The sequence below is a fragment of the Cupressus sempervirens genome, chromosome 9 (genome assembly GCF_028749045.1).
Source record: "Cupressus sempervirens isolate cs-2001-9-10 chromosome 9, ASM2874904v1, whole genome shotgun sequence".
NCBI classification, from domain to species: domain Eukaryota; kingdom Viridiplantae; phylum Streptophyta; class Pinopsida; order Cupressales; family Cupressaceae; genus Cupressus; species Cupressus sempervirens.
In genome coordinates, this window is record NC_143126.1 from 78,618,690 (window position 1) to 78,642,395 (window position 23,706).

The 23,706-nt window shown below is 37.7% G+C and overlaps 1 protein-coding gene across 1 annotated transcript; it reads left to right on the forward strand.

Moving 5' to 3' along the window:
* The first annotated feature begins 20,187 nt into the window (after positions 1 to 20,187).
* On the forward strand, positions 20,188 to 23,190 carry LOC149537702 (U-box domain-containing protein 31-like). The gene is made up of 2 exons (XM_089799079.1): positions 20,188 to 20,730; positions 20,983 to 23,190. The coding sequence occupies exon 2, from the start codon at positions 21,017 to 21,019 to the stop codon at positions 22,409 to 22,411; it is 1,395 nt and encodes a 464-aa protein (XP_089655205.1). The 5' UTR covers positions 20,188 to 20,730; positions 20,983 to 21,016; the 3' UTR covers positions 22,412 to 23,190.
* The last annotated feature ends 516 nt before the right edge of the window (positions 23,191 to 23,706 follow it).

Consider the following 23,706-nt stretch of genomic DNA (forward strand, 5'->3'; position numbering starts at 1 on the left):
GAATCTCAAATTCTCGCTCATACTTTACATTTTTCTTATCGGTTGCATGCAGATTGCATAGGGAATGTAAATGATTCATCCTTATCCTTTTTCTCCTTCAAATTTTTTCTAAGTCGGCTCCAAAAATGATTTACATCTTAGTTTGTGCAAATACAAACTCTTATGTTGATCCTACGTTGCTCGACACATGAAGTGTTACTAATGCTTGACACATACTATTTCTAGATTGCTTGGCATCAACTACGTTTCTTGGTTTGCTTAGCATCAACTATGTTTCCTGGTTTGCTTGACACCTATTGTATCTTGTATCACTTAGCATATGTTGTTCTGAGTTGCTCGACATCTGAATGATTATGTTACTCAGCACATGAACAATTCCTATATTGCTCGACACATACTATAGTGTAATCTACTCGACACTAACTGTGACTCAACACCTATTAAAATTTTGGTTTGACATCTATTGTGTACTTGGCATGCATAGTAAAAATGGTTAAGTGTGTTTTTTATTAGATAAACAGGTTTTATAAGGACCCTAAAACCCAAGAGTTAAAAGATAAACAAGGCTGATAATAAGCATGAAAAGCCCAGCCAAAAAAGTACCAATTCAAAGGCTGATAATAAGCACAAGCCCCAGCCAACAGACTAAAACCATAGAAAAGACCAAGAACAGAAACCACAAGAAATGACCAGGGCAAAAGCCCTTACAAAAAGCCAAAAAAAGGCATAGGAAGAAACAAAAGAACAGGTAGAGGATTAGTCCTCATTCTTTTTGTCCAGGTCTTACATGACCTAAGTTGCCTCATAGGCCATCTTGTTCTCCTCAGCCTCATGCCGGTGCTCCCTTTGATCCTCCTAGTCCTTATCATTGTTGATGTTGTCCATAGTAGTGTCAACCCCCATTCTGGCTTCATCTCTGTCTTTTCCATCCTCATCATCCTTCATTGCTCTATCTTTGATCCAGCCTGTTAAGGATATGATGTTACTATTAATGGAGCTAAGCATTGAAATCATCTAATTTGAGAGCTTATGATTGTAGATTTCGAGGTTGTTAATCCTTCTCTCTGCTAGACTAAGCCTCTCACCATTGCCTTCTTTATTATCAAAGTCCGATCCATTCCTGTTATACTCCATATGACCCACCTACTCTTTGACCTGCTCCAACTCATGGAAAAGCCACTTGATTGATCTAAAGTTATCAGTCATGTTATTGCGAGCATTATTCAGGAGATTCAACCTAGTTTCCCTTGCTTTGTCCGAAATTTCCACAATCCCCGGGTCTATGAGTTCTTCAAGCCTCGTCTCTTCTTGGTTATCCATGAGGACCTGCGGGATCATGGCCTCTCTAAAAATGCCCATTTTCAAGGTCCTAACTCTGAAGTTTTTCCAAGCTTTCCTCTTATTATTTACCTGCACCTCCCCACCCTCTTTCTCAGATTCCAAATTTTGTTCCTCAGGTTGTGCATGAATATGGATAGGTGAAAGAGGTAGCGAAGACATATCATGTTCTTGCTACTTTATCTCATCCTCTAGACCCTTCCTCTTGCATTTCTTCTCTCCACGATCATCCTTATTTTCCTCTTGCATCTCCATTTCCTCCTCTTTTGTCTCCACATCCTTCTCCTCATCACTTTCATCCTTCACATCCTTTACAAGATGCTTCTGCCCATGATCCCTAGGACTTTTTCTACTAGGGGTGATGGAGGAAGGCAAGTTTTTGACATGTTGGGTGGCTTTCTTATTAGCGGAAGAAATCATGTCATCCTCAGAGCTAAAGCTCTGAATGTCATTCGAGTCTAAAGAGAAGCTGGAGCTTCCAGAGGTCACATTCTCAATCTGAGGGGGAGCCTTGCCAATAGACTGGGCCTTGAAATGCTCATAAATAAGCAATAGGAGCCCCTCATGCAACGCAAGGTTATTAGTAGGCTTCTTTTTGAAGCTAACCACCACCTTGCTCAAAGAAGTTAACAAGCAAAAAGGAAAAGAAATTTTATGGCTACGCCAAAAATGATTCAAAAGAACAAAGTGGTGGGTACAAGCCCTATCAAACCTAGGGTCCAAAGTAATATACTCTATAATAGCTCTCAAAACATACCTCCACATTTTTTTCATGGTATCAGGAACATAATACATGTCAATCTTCTTCAGGGCTTTCAATTCCTTCTCGTCCTTTACAAAATCCTGCACAGAATTAGCCGAGAGCTTCTTGTCCCTAAAAAACTTAAAACCCTCAATTGAGATTTCAGTAATGGTCAAAATAACCTCCTCAATGATCATTAAAGAAACCCCATTCACCTTCACTCTACCATCCTTCCATGAACCAATCATACTATTGGTCACCTCTTGATCAAAGCCACGCAATTTTGTTATTTATCTGGTAATCCCACCCAGATCTAGCTGCTCCCATACTTTATCCCTGCTCTTCCATTTCTTAGTTTCACCCACTGGCTCTTTTTTACACCTTTCGTCAACCATGTTTGCACTTTGCACACCCTCAATTCTCATATGCACCTCGCACTGCAATAGATTGGAACATCTGTGAGTAAGCAAAATGTAGAAAGAATTAGCCCTTCTGTCACTTCTATTGAAAATGTAATAAATGACCCACAAAGCATGTAGACTAGTCTGTAATAAACTGTAGCAATTACAATTTCCCATGCTAACTTTTTGGGAAGTACCCATTCCCTTTGATCCATTCATATTCATAATTGTGTGTTGATCCTCTCCATACATCCTTGGATCTTGTCCAGATACATCAAGCTTTTAACATCCGCTGGCAAAGTATTTTTGAGATGCCATGTCATAATTTGGCTTGTGTTGACCCCTATATTTGCAAACTCATCAACAACTGGGTTAGCTTCCCGAAAAATATGAGTGACATGGACTCTACTAAATTTGCCAAGTGTCTCACAAGTCTCATCAATTAGATTCGCAATTGACCATGTGGCTAGGAGTTGCCATTAATGCATTTAATAATGTTGTTTGAATCCCCTTCAAGCCAAAGATTAGTAACTCCAGTTTCAAAAGCCAGTTTGACAACATTACACGCAGCATTCGCTTCTGCAAAATGGTTGGTTTGATAACCCAGCGGGAGGGAAAAAGTCGAAATACCATCTCCATTTTCATTCCTTATTATGTCTCCACTTCCCGAGGAGCCAGGATTACCTTTGGACACTCCATCGAAGTTGGCTTTATGCCAACCTTCCAGTGGGAGAAGCCATTTAGCTTCCTGTCTTTTCATCTTTCTATCTTTTGCCTTCTCCTTATTTCTACCACCTAATTCAATATCTCCACCTTTCCTTACTGAATAGTTTTCCTTAATGTTAGCAAATGTTTTCTTTCCTATCACTTTAGTTGGCTTCTTTTTATCTCTGAAGATTCTGTTATTTCTCTCCTTCCAGATGCTCCAATAGAAATGAGGCAAAATCTAGTTGATTAATTCCTGAAGATGAGACCTGTTGAACATACATTTCCATTGACAGAAGAGGTCCAGGAGGTTGGAAGGCACACACCAGCTGAAGCCCAAGTCCTGGGTGAGGAAGACCCAAACCTCCCTAGAGAAAGAGCAATGAATGAACAAATGATTGCCAATCTCCATCTGATCCTTACATAACACACATCTACTAGGCATAATATGACTTCTTTTAATGAGGTTATCCTAGGTAAGGATTTTGTCCTAAAGAGCCAGCCAGTAGAACATATTAATTTTTGGGATGAGGCCAGGAATCCAAGCCCTCGACCAAGGAGGAATCTCTTTTAATCTCTAAAGGGCTGAGTACCCAGAGGTAGCAGTAAATTGCCCATTGGCATTATCTCCCCAGACCAACTCATCCCTATTGTTATTTAGGGCCATAGAATTAAGCATAATCATAATAGGGACAAGATCTTCAGAGATGACAGAAAAGTTTATCCATCCTTGGTTGTACCTGTAGTTACTAACTTTCTTTCCAAAAAGGTTGATGCAGTCATTCATCCAGACCTCATAGCTGGGGTTGTTCATAAGGGGGCCCTGAATGAGCCAACTATCAAACTAGAACTAGATGTCCTCCCCATTTCCTAGTTTCCAAGATACTCTAGAATTAGCCAAATCCCTGGCTTTTAAAAAACCATTCCAAACAGTGGACCCTCTTGGGATATCTTCAGTGAAGAGGGTAAACTATTTAGAGGGTCTCTTAATATACTTATTTTCCATAATGTCTCTCCATTCCCCTATGCTGCTGAAGATACACCATATTTGCTTTGCCAGTAGAGCCTTGTTGAGGCGAGTTAGCTTCCTGATGCCTAGACCCCCATATTTCTTAGGGAGGCAAACTTTCTCCCAAGCAACAAGAGGATACCTTTTATTCTTTTCAGCCCCCATCCATAAGAAGTATCTCTGAATTTTTTCCATTCTCTCAGCAAATTTCATAGGGATCACAAAGAGGCTCAAAGCATAGATAGGCAAGTTCTGAAGGGTGGATTTCACCAGTTGGCATTTTCCAGCTTGGTTAAGAGAGGCCCCTTTCCAACCAACTAGATTCTTATTAAATCTATCCATAATGTCATTACAGAAAGAATCAGGAGGGTTCGTGCCCAAAGGAAGCCCAAGATAGGTAGAGGGAAGCTTCCCCACACTGCATCCCATAATTCTAAAGATTTTCTTCTGTCTGTCCTCAGGGGTGTTGATAAAGAAAATAGAGCTCTTATCCCAGTTGATGAGCTGCCCCAACCCTCTGGAGTAGATATCCAAGATGTCCTTCATAGCCTTAGCCTCTTTAATAGAAGCCTCCCCTCCCATTATGGTATCATCAACAAATTGCTGATGCGAAAAAGGGGCACTTTTAGAAGAAGGTTTAAAACCTTTGATTCTCCCTACCTTCTTATTCTTCTCTATAAGTCTACCTAAGCATTCTACCAAGATAATAAAGAGAATTGGTGAAAGAGGATCCCCCTGACAAAGGCCACGGGAGGGTTTGAAAAAATTAGAGGGGGATCCATTAACTAAAAATACAAGAGAGGAAGTAGACACCAACTGAGAAATCAGCTTACAAGATTTTCCATTAAACCCAAAAGCCTTCAGCACCCTATCTAGGAAAGACCAGTCGACCCTGTCATAGGCTTTAGAAAGGTCCAGTTTAAGTAACATCCCTTCCCTTTTTCCAGCTTCCATAGAGTGAATCACTTCATGCACCATCATTATGGAGTCTAAAATTTGTCTGCCTGGGACAAAACCAATTTACTAATGAGAAATAATCAGAGGGAGGAGTTTGAGCAACCTGGAAGTAAGAACCTTTGAAATGATCTTGCACAAAGAATTGCAAAGACTAATAGGTCTAAACTTGTCCTAGGAATTGGCTCCAGGAGTTTTAGGAATGAGAACTAAAAAAGTGGAGTTTATCTCCTTAAGAATGCTTCTTGCCCCAAAGAATTCCTGAACATCCTACACCACATCCTTCATCAAAACAGGCCAAAACAGCTAGAAAAAGAAAGACGGGAAGCCATCAAGGCTAGGGGATTTATTAGTTGATAGAGAGAAGAGAGCTTCTTTAACTTTTGACTCGAAAGGAATAGCTCGAAGCAGATTATTATGGTGAGGAAGGATAACCTTAGGGATACAAGAGACAATGTCATCCTGATCCACTTTGGAAAGCAAAGGATCCCAAGACAACAGGGAAGAGAAGAAATAAACAGCCTCAATTGATATTTCCTCATCCTTGGTCAGCAATCCCTGTCCTTTCTTTAAACTTGTGATTCTGTTGTTTGCACAATGCTTAAGAGTAGTGAGATGAAAAAACTTTGTATTCTGATCTCCCTCTTTGAGCCAGTTTACCCTTGATCTTTGTCTCCAGAACTTCTCCTCTTTACTAATAATATTGTGTAAATCTGAAAGGATAGACAACTCAACCTCCCTATTTAACTCGTCATATCCATCCTCTTGAATAGAGATTTGAATAGTAGAAAGATTTTCGATTAGGACTTCCTTCTCAAAGAAAATGTGACCAAAATTAGACTTGTTCCAAGCTTTAACCATCCTTTTAACATTGCTTAGTTTTCTTGCTACCCTGAACATAGCTATGCCTTCCACATCAATACTCCACCAGAGCTTAATCTTGTCTAAAAGGTCAAGGTGGGAGGTCCACATTTTTTCAAAATGAAAAGGGGGAGGCCTTTTGGGACCTATAGGAATGACTGAAAGGGAAATAGGGGAGTGGTCAGAACCCACTTTGGGCAAAATAGTTAATTTACAAGAGGAGGTCTTCAGCCAATCAGGATCGATAAGAGCTCTGTCCAGTCTTACCTGAATACAGTCCTGACCAATGCGTTTATTTGACCAAGGCACCTCCCATGAGGTCGAGATCCAAAAAAGCCAGACCATTTATGAAGTTTGCAAGGTAAGTTTTGCTTTCCCAATCTGGAGGCAGATCTCCCTTCTTCTCCTCATCCATCAACGGAGTATTAAAGTCACCCATAATAATTCCTTTCTTCAAATTGCTACTCTGCACTAGACTACAAGCTCTGGTCCAGTAATTCTTTCTTTCTCTCTTATTTTTAGGAGCATATAAGTTCATCAGGAACCAGCTAACATTGGAGGGGATATGAAAGACATTACACAAAAGAATATTACCATCATTGTAGGCCACTTCCATTCTAAAATTTTTGGTAATTAAAAGGGTCAATAGACCCCCTAAGGCACCATTAGAGTCTGAAGCCTCCCCACTCATCAAGTTGCTAAACTTAATCTTCCCCAAAAAATCCTTTTTCATCTTAGTTTCCTGGATCATCAAGATGTCTGGTCTCTGATCTTTGATCAGGTTCCTGATAATTTCTTGTTTATGGGCTCCATTAAGGCCCCTTATATTCCATGATATGATCTTCATGATTAATTCTTGGAACACTCTTGAAGAGTTCTTTGGCACCCATTCGCCAAGCTTCTTCTGGTCTCCTCCTCTCTGGCTTCCTTCTTAGATTTTTTGCCTCTTCTGGCCGCTGAGCCCACATTCGATTTGCGGCTACTTCCAGTCTCCATCAGAGAGGCTTGAGAAGGTCCTCTAACATTTTTCTTCCTAGGCTTTGGGGAATGAAGATCTTCGGTCTTCATGCCAAAATTCAATGACCTAGAAGCATTGAGGGTAGACAATGCATTAGATAGCAAAAAATCCCACTGGTCCAGTTCCTTGACCAAAACATCCAACTTTCATGTGTTGGTCCCTCCAGCTAAAGAGGAAACAAGATTTTCCTCTGGGTCTTGATAGATGATAATATCCCTATTATCTCTATTATTCTCCACCTCTAAGGGAGCTTGGACCAGCCTACTCTCAGACACCACCTGAGCATCCTGCAGAGGGGCTTCCTTGCCTTCCTCAACTTCAGAAACCAACCTTCCCTCAGCCAGAGCACCCTTAGTCAGTTGGGGAGGAACAATAGATTGCTTCTCCCTAATGACAAGAGAGGAGGTCAAGGCAGTCTTTGACAGCTCAGCCTGAGGACCTACCATATCAGTCGTGCCCTGAGGCAAAGTTGTTTCAGAAGGAAGCGATTGATTTACCTTCTTTGAGTCATCTACCACCTTTAAATTTTTCAATAGCGGCCCTTGCTATCCCTTGATGGAGGTCTTTTTTCTCCAAACTTTCTTGACCCTACCATGAGAAGTTGCAGAGGGATTCTTCTTCTTAACTGACTTTGCTTTCGGGCATTGAAAAGCCTTATGGCCTGTCTTAAAACAATGATAACATCGAAATGGGACACTCTCAAAATCTAACTGCTGAATATGAGTGCCAAGTTTGGATTGAAAGCACACCACTTCAAGCATATCATCCCCTTCCCTAACACCTATACAGATCCTTGCATAGGTCAACCTACTCTTAGAAGTAGTAGTTGGGTCTATGGAGAGAAGCTCTCCAAATGAATTGGCCACACCCTTAAACACTTCCTCAATCTAGAATTCCAAGGGCAGCTCTGGGAGTCTAACCCATACTAGAGCTTGTTGAAAGAAAGATTCATTTAAATCTAGTTTTGAGGACCATTTTTGCAGCACCAGGGTAGCCCTTCCAATGGTCCAAGGTCCTTTACACAGGATGTCAGCCATATCCTCTTTATAGGCGAATTCAAAAGAAAGAAATCCCTTTTCCATTGCAGTTACACTGACCTGCCCTTTCAGGCTCCATTTCTTCATTGTAAAGGACCAGACAACATCAATGTTTGGTCTCTGACCCATAAAATTCCCCACAAGAGTGGCAGTCATCGAAGCTATGCTATGATTAACAATTTTTATTGGAATGGCAATCGTGCATGATCCCTTTTCTAGACTAGACACAACCTTAACCAAAGGGAAAGAGGACTTACCTAAAGGCTTAACACCAAAGAGCAAGGCCCATTTCACTGGGAAATTCCCTAGTCTGTCCTCCTTGGATAGCAATTCTGGCACATGCTAGGTACCACCAACCTCATGTGGGGCCCCATCCCCAAAAACCTCCTCTCCACAGTCAGCCTGGGTACCATCCTACGTGCTAGGATTCTGAGATCCACCTCCTTGAGATTTCCCGCCCAGTGCCAGGTTTGAAATTTGAACAACTTCTCGATCTCTCCCCTTCCCACTCCCCAGTCTGCTCCCCTTACCACCATCTTCACGTGGGTCCCCATTCCCAGACTCTGCCTCTCTGCAATCAGCTTGGATTCCATCCTGCATGCCTAGGATCCGAGATCCATCTCCCTAAAGTTTCCCACCTGGTGCCAAGTTTGAAATTTGAACATGCACTTCTCGTTCACTTCCCCGCCCTCTTCCCTACCCTCTTCCCTGCCCGCTCCCCTTCATCACAACTTTTCCAATAAAATGGTTAAGTGTGTTGACACTCATTTATCAATACTATTTATTTGACCAACAACCCTTTTATACAAGTATTTTTCTACTTTAGCATCAAATTAGTTACAACATGTCAACCATAAAATGTCAATAAAATAACTCCCAAAAAAAAAATTCCCCCGCCAAGGAATTATGTAGTATGTACAATACTTCCCTGATAAGTCACCACAAACTAAAAATCTTCCGCTTGGGGACTAATTAGGCTTCACACTAAACCACAATCTCCCACTTGGAGACTAATCATGTAGCCATCTCACTACTCCATGAGGCTCCCATTGGATCAAACCACCCTAGACACAGTTGTTCTTTTATTTTGTTTAGTCTAGAAGACCAACCAAAGCTAAAGAGGAGTTTAGCTTCTTCCTTGTCACCACCTTGGTAAACATATATGTTGGATTATCATCTGTATGTATCTTGTCTAACTTTAAATGTCCATCATCCAAAACTAACTGAATGAAATGGTATCGCAACTATATGTGTTGTCTTTGAATGAAGAGCAAAATTTTTCACAAGATGAATGACACTCTGGCTATCTATAAATAGATTATTATCCCTCTGAGGGTGTCCCAATTCTTCTTAGAAGAACTAAAGCCATATCATCTCCTTGGTTGCCTCTATAGCAGCAGCATACTCTACCTTTGTAGTGGATAAAGCATTAACCTTCTACAACTGAGAAACCCAACTCTCTACTGCCCCACCAACAGTAAATACATAACCTATAGTACTCAACCTGGTATCAATATCCCCTACCAAATCTAATTCAACATAACCTATAAATCAGTCGTAGAGCCCCCAAAATGTAAACACCTACTGGATATTTCTGTCAAATATCTAAGAATCCATTTAACTGCATTCCAATGCTCAATTCTTGGATGACTCATATACTTGCTAACGACTCCCACTACATGTACAATATCTAGCCTAGGACATACCATAGCATACATCAAGCTTCCTATAGTTGAAGCATAAGGTACCTTAGACATTTTGTCCTCCTCTACTTGTGTATTTGGACACATCTCCTTAGTCAACTTCAAACGACTAGGTAAAGGTGTACTAACAGCTTTAGCATTCTCCATAGAGAAACGTTGCAACACCTTCGTAATATAATCAACTTGAGATAATGTCAATTTATTTTTCTTTCTATCTCTATAAATGTTCATACCAAGAATTTTTTTTCTGCTGCCCCCAAATCCTTCATAGCAAATGCATGTGGTAATTGGTGTTTTAGCCCCCTTATATGATCCATGTTGGACCTAGCTACAAGCATATCATCAACATATAAACATAAAATAATGTAGTTTTCATCATCCAACCTCTTAAAATAAACACAATGATCTGAATCACACCTACTATATCCATGCATAAAACTATCAAATTTTAGATACCATTGCCAAGGTGCTTGCTTCAAGCCATATAAACTTTTCTTCAATCTACACACTAAGTTCTCCTTACCTTTGGCTTCAAATCCATGTGGTTGTGCCATATACATCTCTTCATCTAAATCACCATGAAGGAAGGTTGTTATAATATCAAGCTAATCCAAATGTAAATCTTCAGTAGCCACAACACTTAAAATAGTACGAATAGAAGTCATTTTAACAACAAGAGAGAATATCTCATCAAAATTAATGTCTTTTTTCTGTGCAAATCCTTCTACCACTAACTTGGATTTAAATCTTTTCTTACCTCCATCCTTTACTTTCAACCTATAAACCCATTTATTCTATAAAGCCCTTTACCTATAGGGAACTTGCATAAATCCCATGTCTTATTTTTTAGCAAAGAGTTCATGAATTCATCTTTCATTGCAAACTCCCACTGAATCTTAGTATCCACCTGCACAACTTCATCATAACATTTACGCACACCAACATCTGTTAGTAAAATAAAGTACAAAGAAGGAGAAAATCTTTCTAGAAGTCTACTTATCCTTGTTGACCATCTAACATTCATTGGCGTGTGTGGTATTTGTTGTTGCGGTTGTTGCAGATCATGAGGAACTACTAGAACATCATCTTTTGGAGTATCATCCAACACTACATAATCGTCTTCTTTCTTCTCATGTTGCTGCAATAGATCTTTGTACAACACTTTCTCATTGAATATGACATCTCTGCTTCTTACAATTTTATGATTTGCAAAATCCCAAAAAGCCTATAACCAAATTCATTAATGCCATATCCTACAAATACACATTTCTTTGACTTAGCTTGCAACTTGGTTCTATTTTTAGGGTCTATATGAGAAAATGCTTCACAATCGAAGGTTTTGAGAAAAGAATAACTCACCTTCTTACCAGTCCATGCTTCTTTTGAAATACCACAACCCAAAGAAGTAGAGGGACCTCTATTAATAAAATATACAACAATATTGATAGCCTTCACCCACATATTTAAGGGAAAACTTGCATGCAACCTCATGCTTCTTGCATGCTCCATTATAGTCATGTTCATGCGTTTAGCCACTCCATTTTCTTGTGGAGTCCTTGGAATAGTTTTTTGTCTATGAATACCATTAGTGGAGCAATAATCTTCAAATTCATGACTGCAATACTCACTACCATTATCATATCTAAGGCATTTTAATTTCTTACTAGTCTCATTTTTAACCAAGCATTTCTATTTCTAAAAAGTTTGAAATACATCAGATTTTTGTCTAAGGAAATAAACCCATACTTTTCTAGTTACATCATCATTAAATGTAATATAATAATGAGATCCACCAAGGGAAGATACTTGAGCTGGTCCCTATACATCTGTATGCACAAGCTCTAATCTCTTACTTTTCTTTTCCTTCCCAGTCTTCACAAAATTCACTCTCTTTTGTTCTCCATACACACAACTTTCATAGAAATCCATATTAACACATTTCAGACCTAGTAAAACATGCTTTGAATGAAGTATTTTCATACCTTTCACACTCATGTGCCCAAGTTTGTGGTGCCATAGCATTGTATCAAAATCTACAATAGTCATTTATTCTCCCTACTTAACTACAACAACTATTCCTGAACATTCATTTATCTTTGAAACAATCAAAGTAGAAGGAATAGTATGGCCTATACAAAGATATAAGTTGCCTACTTTCACACCTTTTGATACTACAAGGGAACCTTTTGAAACCTTCCAATTTTTATCATTAAAAGTAACTACACTACCATCATCACCGAGTTTCCCTACTAAAATTAAATTCCTACTCAGCCTTGGAATATGTCTTACCTCATGTAGTAGCCAATGATTCCCATTCTACAACTTAATCTTAACTTTTCCCTTTCCAACAATCTGACAGGGTTCATTATCCCCCAAATAAACAAGCCCAAAATCCCCTTGGACATAATCAATAAAATAACCTCTATGAGGTGTAGCATGAAATAAAGCACCATAATCTAAAACCCATGAATCATCAATACTTTCTAAAGAAAGAATCAAGGCATCCTCTTTGGGTTTGTTACTTACCACATTTGCCTCCTTGTTCCCTTCTAGTTTATCTTCTTCATTGTTTTTTTGAGTCCAACAATCTTTCTTTTTATGCCCTGGTTTCTCATAGTACAAGTAGTTGTTTGGTCCTTTGGATTGAGACCTCTTTCCCTTTGACTTTCCTCTTGATTTTCCACGATTTCCAAAATTATTTCCTCTCTTAGTTGTTCTACCTTTGCTTTGTGTGTTCAAAACACTTCCTAATGTAGATCCACATGAGGTTTTCCTATGAGTTTCCTCACTCAAAATAACACTGATCACATCATCATATTTTAGGGTATTAGATCTAGAAACAAAATTACTCACAACCATTGCCAAGCCATTCTAGCTTTCAGGCAAAGAACACAAAATCAAGAGAGCCCTAATTTATTCATTAAAATTAATATCCACAGAAGATTACTGACTAGTAACAATATTAAACTCATTTAAATGATCTACAATAGATCCACCTTTGCCATTTTCATATTAACTAAATGCTTCATGAGAAAAACCTTATTTGGAGCGGAGGGCTTTTCATACAATTTTGCTAGGGTTTCCATCAACTTCTCCATCGTCTTGTCTTTTGTAATGTTAAATGTCACTCATGGTACCAGGCATAATCAAATGCTTCCAAGTGCCTTTCTATCTAAAATCTCCTAGTCCTCATTTTTCATAGTTCCCTAATTCTTAGTTTTTCCTTCCAATGACTTGCATAAATCCTCCTAATAAAGATAATCCTCCATTTGCATCTTCCATAACTGAAAGTTCTGCCCATTTAACTTGCCAATCCTTAGCTTACCCTCACCTACCATTGCTCCCACTCAACCGTGAGACTCCCACTCAATTGTGAGACTTTTCTATAGAGGATAACCAAAAAAATAACCTCGCTCTGATACCACTTGTAAGATAAAAACCATAAACAAAAATAATAATTGCATGCAAATATAACCAATAATAGAAAAATAATAGATGGTGCAGAAGAGAACACAAGACACCAAGATTTAATGTGGTTCACCCGAACCTTGGGCTATGTCCACAAAACAACAAGTCCAATATTATTACGATCCAATGATTACAACTTGATTACAATCAATAATCCCTTATAGGTCAATACTTCCGCAAGAAGCAATTTTCACATCACACCTTATTAAACAATCACTAACCCTAAGCCCTTTTATACAAGTATTTTTTTCTTTAGGGTTAAAATTAGTTACAACATGTTAGCCATAAAATGCCAATAAAATAGCCCCAAAATTTTTTTTCTCTCACCAAGGAATTATGGAGTATGTACAATACTTCCCTGATCAGTCACCACAAACTAACAATAACTTGACTTGCCTTGGTCAAGCCCTAGATTGAGGAATCAACCTTGAAATTGAAATGTAAAGGAAAGCAAACAAATGTAAGTATTCACCTTGCTTGTAGAAACCCTTGCGAATAAGGATTTTCCATGCTTGTATGTTGATGATGTTGAACTTGTAATAAAGGATTTAGGAAATCTCCATAGATGTAATGGATCTACCAAAATGACATCATGGAGCCATGGATCTAAATGTGCATCAGTAAAGAAAATGATGAATGCCTCAATGCAGATCTCCTTGCTATTTGGGCAACAAAATGCTAGATCATGAAGGGGAAATGCTCATAAAGGATGCTCGAATCTTTGATTGTCTTGAATGTTTGAATGCTTGAGCTTGCACATGTGATTTCTATAATAAATGTGGATAGCTTGGGGATGTTCATTCACATGAACATGAGCTTCCTAGGTTTCATTTTATACTAATTTTTGGGTGCAAAAACAAAGCAAGCTGATGAAATTACATGGTTATTAAAGTTGAAACCCCAAGACAAAATTGGCCTCAAGATTTAAAATCCCGAGGACACGGTTCAACTTGGGTTGAACTATTTGAGAAGGGCTTTACCTGGGTCAGCCTATTCCAGGGTTGGCCCATAGGGAGCTATCCCTAAGGTCTCTAAGACTGCATTAATGAAAGTGGAAAATATAGAGCAAAACATGAGAAAGATGTGATCAATTATGAATCCATCCATGGTCCATAAGGTCACTAAAGGACATGAAATAAAAATATCTTAAATAACGAGTGTGTCCATTTTAAGATGACACATGTATATATGTAGTCTTTTTCAATGGAGGAGAAAAATGGTGATAGATGCTATAACAGTCATTAAGGTGTCATGAACTGGCACTTTGTATAAGATAGATGGATAAATTGATATGTATAATAGTGTTTTTATGAAAACCAAATCTATGGATATTTCATTGGAAAAGGTGAAGGTTTTTCCTTTAGTAGATGGTCATGAATTTTGGTACCTAGGGGTTCTTTTTTCTTTTGAATCAAAGTGACGTACTGATTAGACTATGTTATGGTAATATGTACTTTTCCACATTAGAGGGAAAGGTCTATAAATCATGAAAAATAAATTGATTTGAATTTTTGAACTATTGTTATCTTGATTTTGATTTTTATGAGTATTGCATTTATAAAAAGTAACATCATGTTTGGTTTTACTTAAGCTCTCATATATGTTGTGGTGTGTTAGATCTTACTCATTTTGATATGTTTGGTCTTGTGCATGTTTCTTCCATTACAAAAGCCATATATTGTATTTCATTTGTTGATGATTATAGTAGGAAATAGGTATATTTGATAAAGAGTAAATCTAATGTAGTAAGACATTTCGTACTGTCCTACAAGGATTGACAAATAAATAGAACCAAGAGGTGAAAAAGAAATACCTTCATGAATAGTGACCTTTCATGCTCCATGTTTTTCCATATGAAGATCATTAATAAAAAAATCCTTTATTATGATATAATCCATGTTAGCAGGGAACAACTATAATGAGCCAATGATAATATTTTGATCAATTTGAGAAAGAAAGTTTTTTCTTGGGGGGTGAAAGTGGACATGCTATAGACTTGAACCTAAGACCTCCTAGATAAGAGGCTCACAATTCTGTGTTGTGTTGTAGGCTCTTGCCTACAATTTGAGAAAGAATGTTAAACAAAGTATACTCACCATTAAAGGGAAAATCATTTAATGTGAATGATGCGCCAAGGTGATTCACCTTACAAACTAGGTGAGAAATAAGATTTGTTGTGACCATATTAACATACTCACTACAATGGAAGAATACTAAGGTATCAACATGAGTGTGAAACACTCAAATTTGTGCACTAGGGTGTTGTATGAAATAAAATAAATAATTTTACTCAACTTATCTAAGATCCTTTCAAGCATAACATAAAATTATTGTTCAAGCATGTAGAATTTATTGCATCATCAAATTACATCAACATTTGCACTTATTGGTAGTTTCTAGATAATCTTATATGATATATTGAAATATTTGATTGTTGTTATTAAAGTATTAAATGATATCTTTTTTTTAATCGCCAAAAAGAAAAGATCAATTCTTTTAAAAACTACCAAAGGTATTCATTATCAATACATATTTTTACAAATAAAAATCTCAAAGAACCAAAACTAATAGATTCTTGACACTTAGGAGTGCACAATTCATCTTTATAATTACAAATTAAATTTGTCTAATAAGAAACCATTCTTGTGATACAATTTTTTTCTCTAAATGTAAAGTTTCAAATTAAGACAATAGTTCTTCTAGTCGTTTCCTACATCTAACTAACATCAAAATCTATTGCTACATAATCTATATCACAAAGTAATATTTTTCAATTAAAGAAACCTTCCAATCATATACAAAATAAGTCGTAAATCCTCACTGCTATTTAAAAACTGTAAATATAAGTCAATGTCTTAATTCTTAATTCTACGGTATTTACTTAATTTTTGCTTGATCGTCTATATATTCCCTCAACATTCAACTAAATGAATTATTTAGGTATTTAGTATATTAAGTTGAAAATTAAATATTTTTAAAGTCATTTCTATTAAGGCCACAAACATTCACATAATCGATCTAAAATACTTTAATGTTGCATGTACCAATTTGGGAATTAAATTAGTTTTAAGTTTACTTTAGTAACAAGCTCCATAAGTTTCAATTTGATTGAACATTATCTTTATATGAGAATTTCAAACTAAGATAGATCACAATTCATCTAATTATTTTCTTAAAATTAAAAGTAGCCAAAACTAGGGGGTTGGCCCATAAACAATGGCACTGGTGAACTACCAACAGATTACCAACTATCAAAACTACTCCCTACCACTTTAAAAATGAAAACATAGTTCAGAAACTTAACCAAAAGAGTATCTTTAGGCATAACATACATATTGCTTGTATTATAACTAAAAGAGCTACGAAAATATAAACACAAAGGCATAAAAGCCTTAAACCTAGCCAAGTTCCACAACCAACATAAGAGCAACAAGACAAACATGAAAAACTAGAAGGAGAGAGTAGTTAAGGCTTCTTAGCCTCCTTCCTCACCAGGAAGATATTAGCCCAATCTTCTGCAAGGAAGTCAAATAGCATTTTGGAGTCCTCCATTGGCATATCACCCTCTACATCTTTAAGCAAGTGAAGTGGGGTAGTAGCTACATGTGTCACTTTGACAGTAAACTTTGTCAAAAGGCACATTCTTTCTTCCAGCGGATAAATTCTTTCCCACACCTCATTGCCAACTATCTTCTTAATTTCCATGTTGACCTCCTGCTTGTCATAAGGATAGCCATCCGTGTGCACCATAATATCATCTTGCACAATCTGGGGGTTAGTTTTGTCCTCGGAGGAAACCCTAATAGGTGAGGAAATCATAACTGGGGAGGGCACTTTCTCCACAATTTCAGGGAGCTAGTCCTGAGTTAAATCTACACACCCCAACCCAATGGTGGCCGAAACATGTGTCATCTCCTTCATCTCCTTAAAACCTTCTCCCAAGCTAGACCGAGAGGAATCCAAACCCTCCTCTTCCTCCTCCTCCATTCTCTCCTCACTAAAATTGGCCACCTTCTCCTTTATCCTACATTTAGGATGACCCATATCCTCTGAATCTGACTCGTCCTCTTGAGAGGCCCCAGTTTTCAACTTCCTTTTGGCATTAGATTTTGCAATCCTCCCTGACCTCCTCCTACCCCCTCTCCCCTCATCTTCCAACTCCTTTGGTTGCTTCTCTTTTCCTCTCCCTTTTTTTCGCGGGGGGGGGGGGCTTCAACTCCACATGTAATTGTTTGTTACATGTGTATAAATTTTAAACATATTATTTTTAAGCTATTTCTTAGTAACGAGTTCCATATGATTCTAATTTGATAGAACATTACAATTGATGCTTCTAAAATTAAGTTGATTAGAAAGGCATGCATCTTCAACCTTGTTATCCTCATCTATATGTAAATTCTATGTTTCTTTTTTCCAATTAAACAAACCTTGTTATCTCTATACATAATCCTTTTGATTGAACAAAAATATTGTGTGTTAGTGTATGAGATAACATCAAGATTATAGGTGGAATGTGAATTTAAAGACAATCAACACATCCAATAGTTAAAAGTTTCAACACTATATTTAATAAATAAAACTAAATAAATAGAAAGTGATTAGAAAGACAATCATATTATACCTTATTTGATTCTTTATTTATGCACAATCTTGTTTAGAGAACACAAATGTAGCATGCTCGTATATGAAACAATATAAAGACTAGAAGTGAAATATACTCAATCTATAGAGATTTTGAAGGATTTGAGCAATACAAATCCACAAAACCTGAAGAACATTTGCATGCAAGAACTCGTCACAGAGAAGAAAAGACAAAGAAGAGGCAAGGGTTTGCTCTAAGAAAATGAAAATTATATTATTAGACTAAAAGAATGAATGAAATTTACAATTGATCAATCCATATAGAAGGAGATCATAAAACCTAAAAGGGAAACCCTAAGAGGTAAATGACATTTACTTATTATTATTTAATTATTAAATAGAAATGCAAGTGCATAAAAGGAAATCTTAAGAAGTGAGTAAAGGTAATTTAATAAATGAAATTAAATCAATGTTTTACTCTAACAGATTTTAAGCTTGAACAAGATTATCTGTATTGCTAAGTATACCTTCAAAGACAATTTATATATCAATTAGTAAAAAATGACAACATTGTCAATCGGCCTTTGGTTTATTCATGAAGTTGAATGGTTCTTAATGAGCCTACTAAGGATCAAGTCTCATTAAGTGTAAGACTTCAACATCATAAGTGACGAGGTTGAGATCATGCCATAGACATATTTGGTGGAATATATACCCCTCAATCCTTGTCACTTAATCAAAGAGGTTTCAACTCAAAGCTTGTGTACCCATATTGGAAATTTGGTGGAATAAATATCCCTCAATGCTTGACACTTAGCCAAAGAGGTTTCAACCTAAAGCTCACACAAGAGTAATAGGTAACAAAAATAACTATAGATGAAGACCCTCCATCAAAAATAAAATGTTATATTCAATATATATAAATTCCAACATTATAAATAATGAGATTGAGCTTTTGCTCATGTATAAGGTAGCTAAAATGACTATAGATTAAAATCCCTTCATAAAAAAAATACCATCATTATATTCAATGAATATTTTTTTAATAAAATGAGATCATACCCTGAGCTCAAAATTGAAAAAGTTTTAACCTAAGATAACTTGTGTTCCCAAATCAAATAATTAAAATAACTATAACTAAAAACTCTTCTTTCAAAAAATACTTACATGGTCAAAACAAAAACTAAATGTTTTTGAATTAAAAAGCAACCAAACAAGGGGGTTGGCCCTTACAACAAACAAAATAGACAACTACCAGCAGAACACCAGCAGTCAAAAATACCTCCTAATACTTATAATCCCAAAAACATCACCAAAAAGATCAAGGAAAGGGTTTTAGAAAGCATCGAATTACTATCTATACCATAACAACATAAACTATAAAAGTCTTTAAACAAAGACACAACCACCTTGAAACTATCAGAGTTCTTGAACTAGCAAACTAAAAGCATAAAAAGCAAAGAGGAAACAACCCTAATTGAGTTTCTTCTCATCCTTCCTTTTGAGGAGGATGTTAGCCCAATCCTTAACCAAGAAGTCAAAAAACATTCTGGCATCTTCGTTGGTCAGATCTCCTTCCTGGTTATCCTTTAACAGGTACAAGGTAGTAGCTGGAGCATGTGTCACCTTAATTGTGAATTTGGCCATAAGTCTCATTCTTTCCTCCAAGACATATACTCTCTCCCTGAAGTCTTTGCCAACTAGTTTTTGAGCCTCGTCAGGGTCCTCCAGTATACTAAATGTTATACTTCAAAATGTTGAATATAAACTTTTCATGACCACATTTGCACCTATTATAAGAACACTTTAATCCAAATGAAGCATTAGTCATCCATATACCCTTGCTTATCTCCTCATTCCCCATAATCAAAGTACTTTGGACACCAATCGACCATGGCCTTGGTCCAAACAATTTCAAACATATTCTAATTGGAAAAAAGGTTTGCACCACCTCTAGAGCATGCAACCATTAGCAATCCATTCAAAGGTGTTGGAGACCACACCATTGGTCATGTGGAGAGTTCGTACACATTGAATAATCTAGGGAATAATAGCCAAACACGTGCATTGCTAAGGTTTTAATCTTACCTTATTAATTGCCCAAATTATGAGATTTAAAAAATTTCTAGGAAATGCAGAGTTTTAACCTTGTAAATGATAAAGCAAGTGGAGGTGGCAATTATTTTTAGATGGGTGGAATTTCAAGGTGATTAAAGCAAATATAATACGAAAGTTTGACTGGACAGTCTTTAGTCTAAACAAGGAAGGAAGCAAGGAATGGGCTACATCATACACGTGTGGCGCGCACATCAACACTTCTGACCGGCGTACTTATTTCCTTTTATACGTCAAGACCATCGGTCAAATGACGTGAATCGGTTACCAGACAAAGCGGATGAGGTCCAGTCACGGTAATTCACGTAGTAACGTAAAAGCCATCATTATTGGGGTGAGGAAGAATCCGGCATTGACGACGGTGACGGAAACTTTGGCGTTGTTGTCAATCAACGTGAAGGATTGGACAAGGCAGGGCAAGTGGTAGTGGGAAGAGAAAGAATGTGGGGTTTGCTTGTTTATATTGATTGTTGGGAGATTTAGTACAACACCTGCACTGTGTGGGTTCGCTGTTGCTTTCAGAGATCTAGTAGATATGGGGGTGTATACAGTCTCATACTTTGCGTAGTGGAGGAGGAGGGGGAGAATGGAATGGAATTGATGCTTTTGTTTCTTTTTGTTTGATGGTGCTGCTGCTGCTTGTGGGCTTTGTGGGTCCTGAATGCTGTGATGAGGCGATGATGATGATGATGGAATGAATGCTTTTGACTGGATTGCAATGGAGTACATTGGAATGAACCAATTTCTATAAAACTGACGCTTCATTCCCACTCACAGATGCCCATTTGGGAGCTCCAGGTTCTTTTTCTTTGTTCCTTGATGTTAATGGTTCTTTTTTGTTGTCATATGCAAGATTGTTATTATTGGCTTGGATTGGTGATTGATTGCTTGATTGGATGCGGTGGATAAGTCTCATGGAAGAATGCCCAAATGCGCATTTCGTTGCTTGCTGTCTTTGAGAGCTTCTTTTATTTTGAGCTGTGAGGTTTGAGGGTTTCTGATTTTCCTTTGTTTCTGTCAAATGACGGCAGTCTTTTCTGGGCGTTGCAGGGGATTGATTTTTGTGGGCATTTAGGTTTTAGGAATGAGCTCCATCAAATGGGTGTCTGTTAGAGCTAGCATTGCGGAAACGCTTAGTGTGCATAATAAGTCCCCTGTTATTGCATCTCAGATGCCATCTTTTAAGATATCGGGCTGGGAGAAGGATGGAGAGGATGAGAAGAAGAATGGTTTTACAGATTTGGGTTGTGATCAGAAAGTCCAAGGGAAGAAAGATGGTGCTTCGTTGAAGCAAATGATTGAAGAGCTGGATTGCTCAGATGTGCCTTCGGTGTTTATTTGTCCTATTTCTCTTGAACCTATGCAGGATCCTGTTACGTTATGTACTGGTCAGACCTATGAGAGATCCAATATCTTGAGATGGTTCTCGATAGGGCAATACATTTGCCCCACAACTATGCAAGAGCTCTGGGACGTTTCTCTCACTCCCAATAGGACCTTGTTCCATCTTATCTATAAGTGGTTTTCGCACCGGTTTTTGCTGCAAAAGAAGCAGGCGGAAAATGTGCAAGGGAGAGTAAAAGAGCTTCTGGAGAAGCTTGAGAAGGCTAAAGGGCAACCGAGAATTAAGGCTCTTTGTGCTCTCAGGCAGATATGTCAAACGGAGGAATCGGCCAGGAGAACTGTATTGGATGGAGCTGGGGTAGCATTATTATCATCTCTGTTGGGTCCGTTCACTTCACATGCAGTTGGGGCTGAATGCATTGGTATTCTTGTGAATCTGCCATTGGATTCAGAAAGCAAATTTAGTCTCGCGGAACCTGCTAAAATCTCCCTCATGGTAGACCTTCTTCATGAGGGCACCATAGAGACAAAAATAAATTCCGTCAAGCTCATAGAAACTCTGATGGATATAGAAGATTTGAGGTCTGAAAATGTTTCAAGTTTTAGGCTTTTGTTTGGTCTGTTGCGGCTTCTGAAGGACAAGAGATACCCTAAAGGTATGGCAGCCGGGCTTGGTTTACTAAAAATTATTTGTTCTTGCAAGCAAGTGAGGAATCAAGTAGTCAGCATTGGATTAGTTGCACACTTGGTTGAGCTTCTTCCTTGTGCTACTACTAGCTGTTTAGAAACTGCTCTGGCCATTCTGGACACTCTTTCTACCATCCCGGAAGGGAGGGCTGCTCTAAAGGATTGTTCTTCTACCATCCCCAATATAGTTCGAATTTTGATGAGAGTTTCTGAAGATTGTACACAACACGCCCTTTCAATTTTGTGGACGGTATGTAAATTGGCACCTGAAGAGTGTACTTCAACTGCAGTAGAGGCAGGGATAGCACCCAAATTGCTTCTTGTTATACAAAGTAGTTGCAACCCTGTTGTAAAACAAAGATCTGCAGAACTCCTGAAGCTTTGTAGTCTGAATTACACTGCTACAATCTTCATCTCCAAATGTAAGCTCACTAGAACAATTCAATAGATTTTATGCATGGAAGTGCATGGGTTTTTGCTTACTACGAGGATCTCAAATGCCTTATACTTTAGAAGAATGAAAGGTTTGGCTTTATGCCGTTCCTCCGGTGCAGCCCATTAAGCTGTTATCAACCTAGTCATTCGATTATCTGCAGGATGTCTCTTTCATGCAGATACTAAATATACAAATATGAAGGAAATGTCTTGAGGTTCGAAATAATTGGGCTTCTGTGTGGCACTTTCAGAGTCAAATGTACTGGTTTTTCCCCCTGCCACTCAGTTTGCATGGACAACGGGTTCCTTCCGGCTTCAAAACTATGTACATGAAGAGCAAAATGTTGTTCCTGAGCAACTTCTTTTTATTAATATTTGGTTGCAATCGAAGAGCAAAATGTTGTTCCTGAGCAACTACTATTAATATTTGGTTGCAATTGCCTTTCGCCTTTGCCATTGCCTTTGCCTTGGCAGCTTGCTCATACTCATTGGAGCTGTATGATCTTTTCCGGTTTGAACTGGTGTGAGTAATGTAATTTTCCTCTGTAAAAAGAAAGAAGCTGTATACGTTCACGCATGACTAATGATAATGATGGCAACATCATACATGCTGAAGCAATATTAATTCATATTCTGCATCCTGGACAGTTTTGCTTCCATCACATACAGAGCTTATGTTTTTGTCAAGGTAGGATCACTCATGGTATATCGTCTTCCCATGGATCTGTTTTTTGTAGATTCAAAAAGATAATCCATTGTCAATAACAATAACTTTGTGGGCATTCTATAAAATTTTGTTGGTCGCAAGCATTTGTTGGGTATTCTATTCTACTGTCTACTTCAACATCGTGAGTATTTGATGCCAACCAATTTGCGAATGAGTATATGGTATTTGCCTGTTGTCTTTTTTGTTGATTTTGGAGTAACTCTTAAGTGGGAATGTGCACATTTTTACAAGTGTAATCAGTTCCTGTGAGTGGATAGTCCTGTGATTGTGACCTTACTGCATATGGTATTTGCGAATGAGTATATGGTATTTGCCTGTTGTCTTTTTTGTTGATTTTGGAGTAACTCTCTAGTGGGAATGTGCACATTTTTACAAGTGTAATCAGTTCCTGTGAGTGGATAGTCCTGCGATTGTGACCTTACCGCATGAAACTGTTTTAAAAAATAAAATGTTGAAAAATATCAAAATTTTAATTGTTATCCAAATTAGATTTGACGTTAGATCTATCAGTTCGTTTTTGGCAAAAAATGCAATTTTCTAGAGCAGTAGATGGGAACTGTGTGGTGTCTTCTATTAGTGTT

Excerpts from the sequence above, each read along its gene's own strand:
- LOC149537702 (XM_089799079.1), top strand. The coding sequence starts at position 21,017 with ATGAGCTCCATCAAATGGGTGTCTGTTAGAGCTAGCATTGCGGAAACG.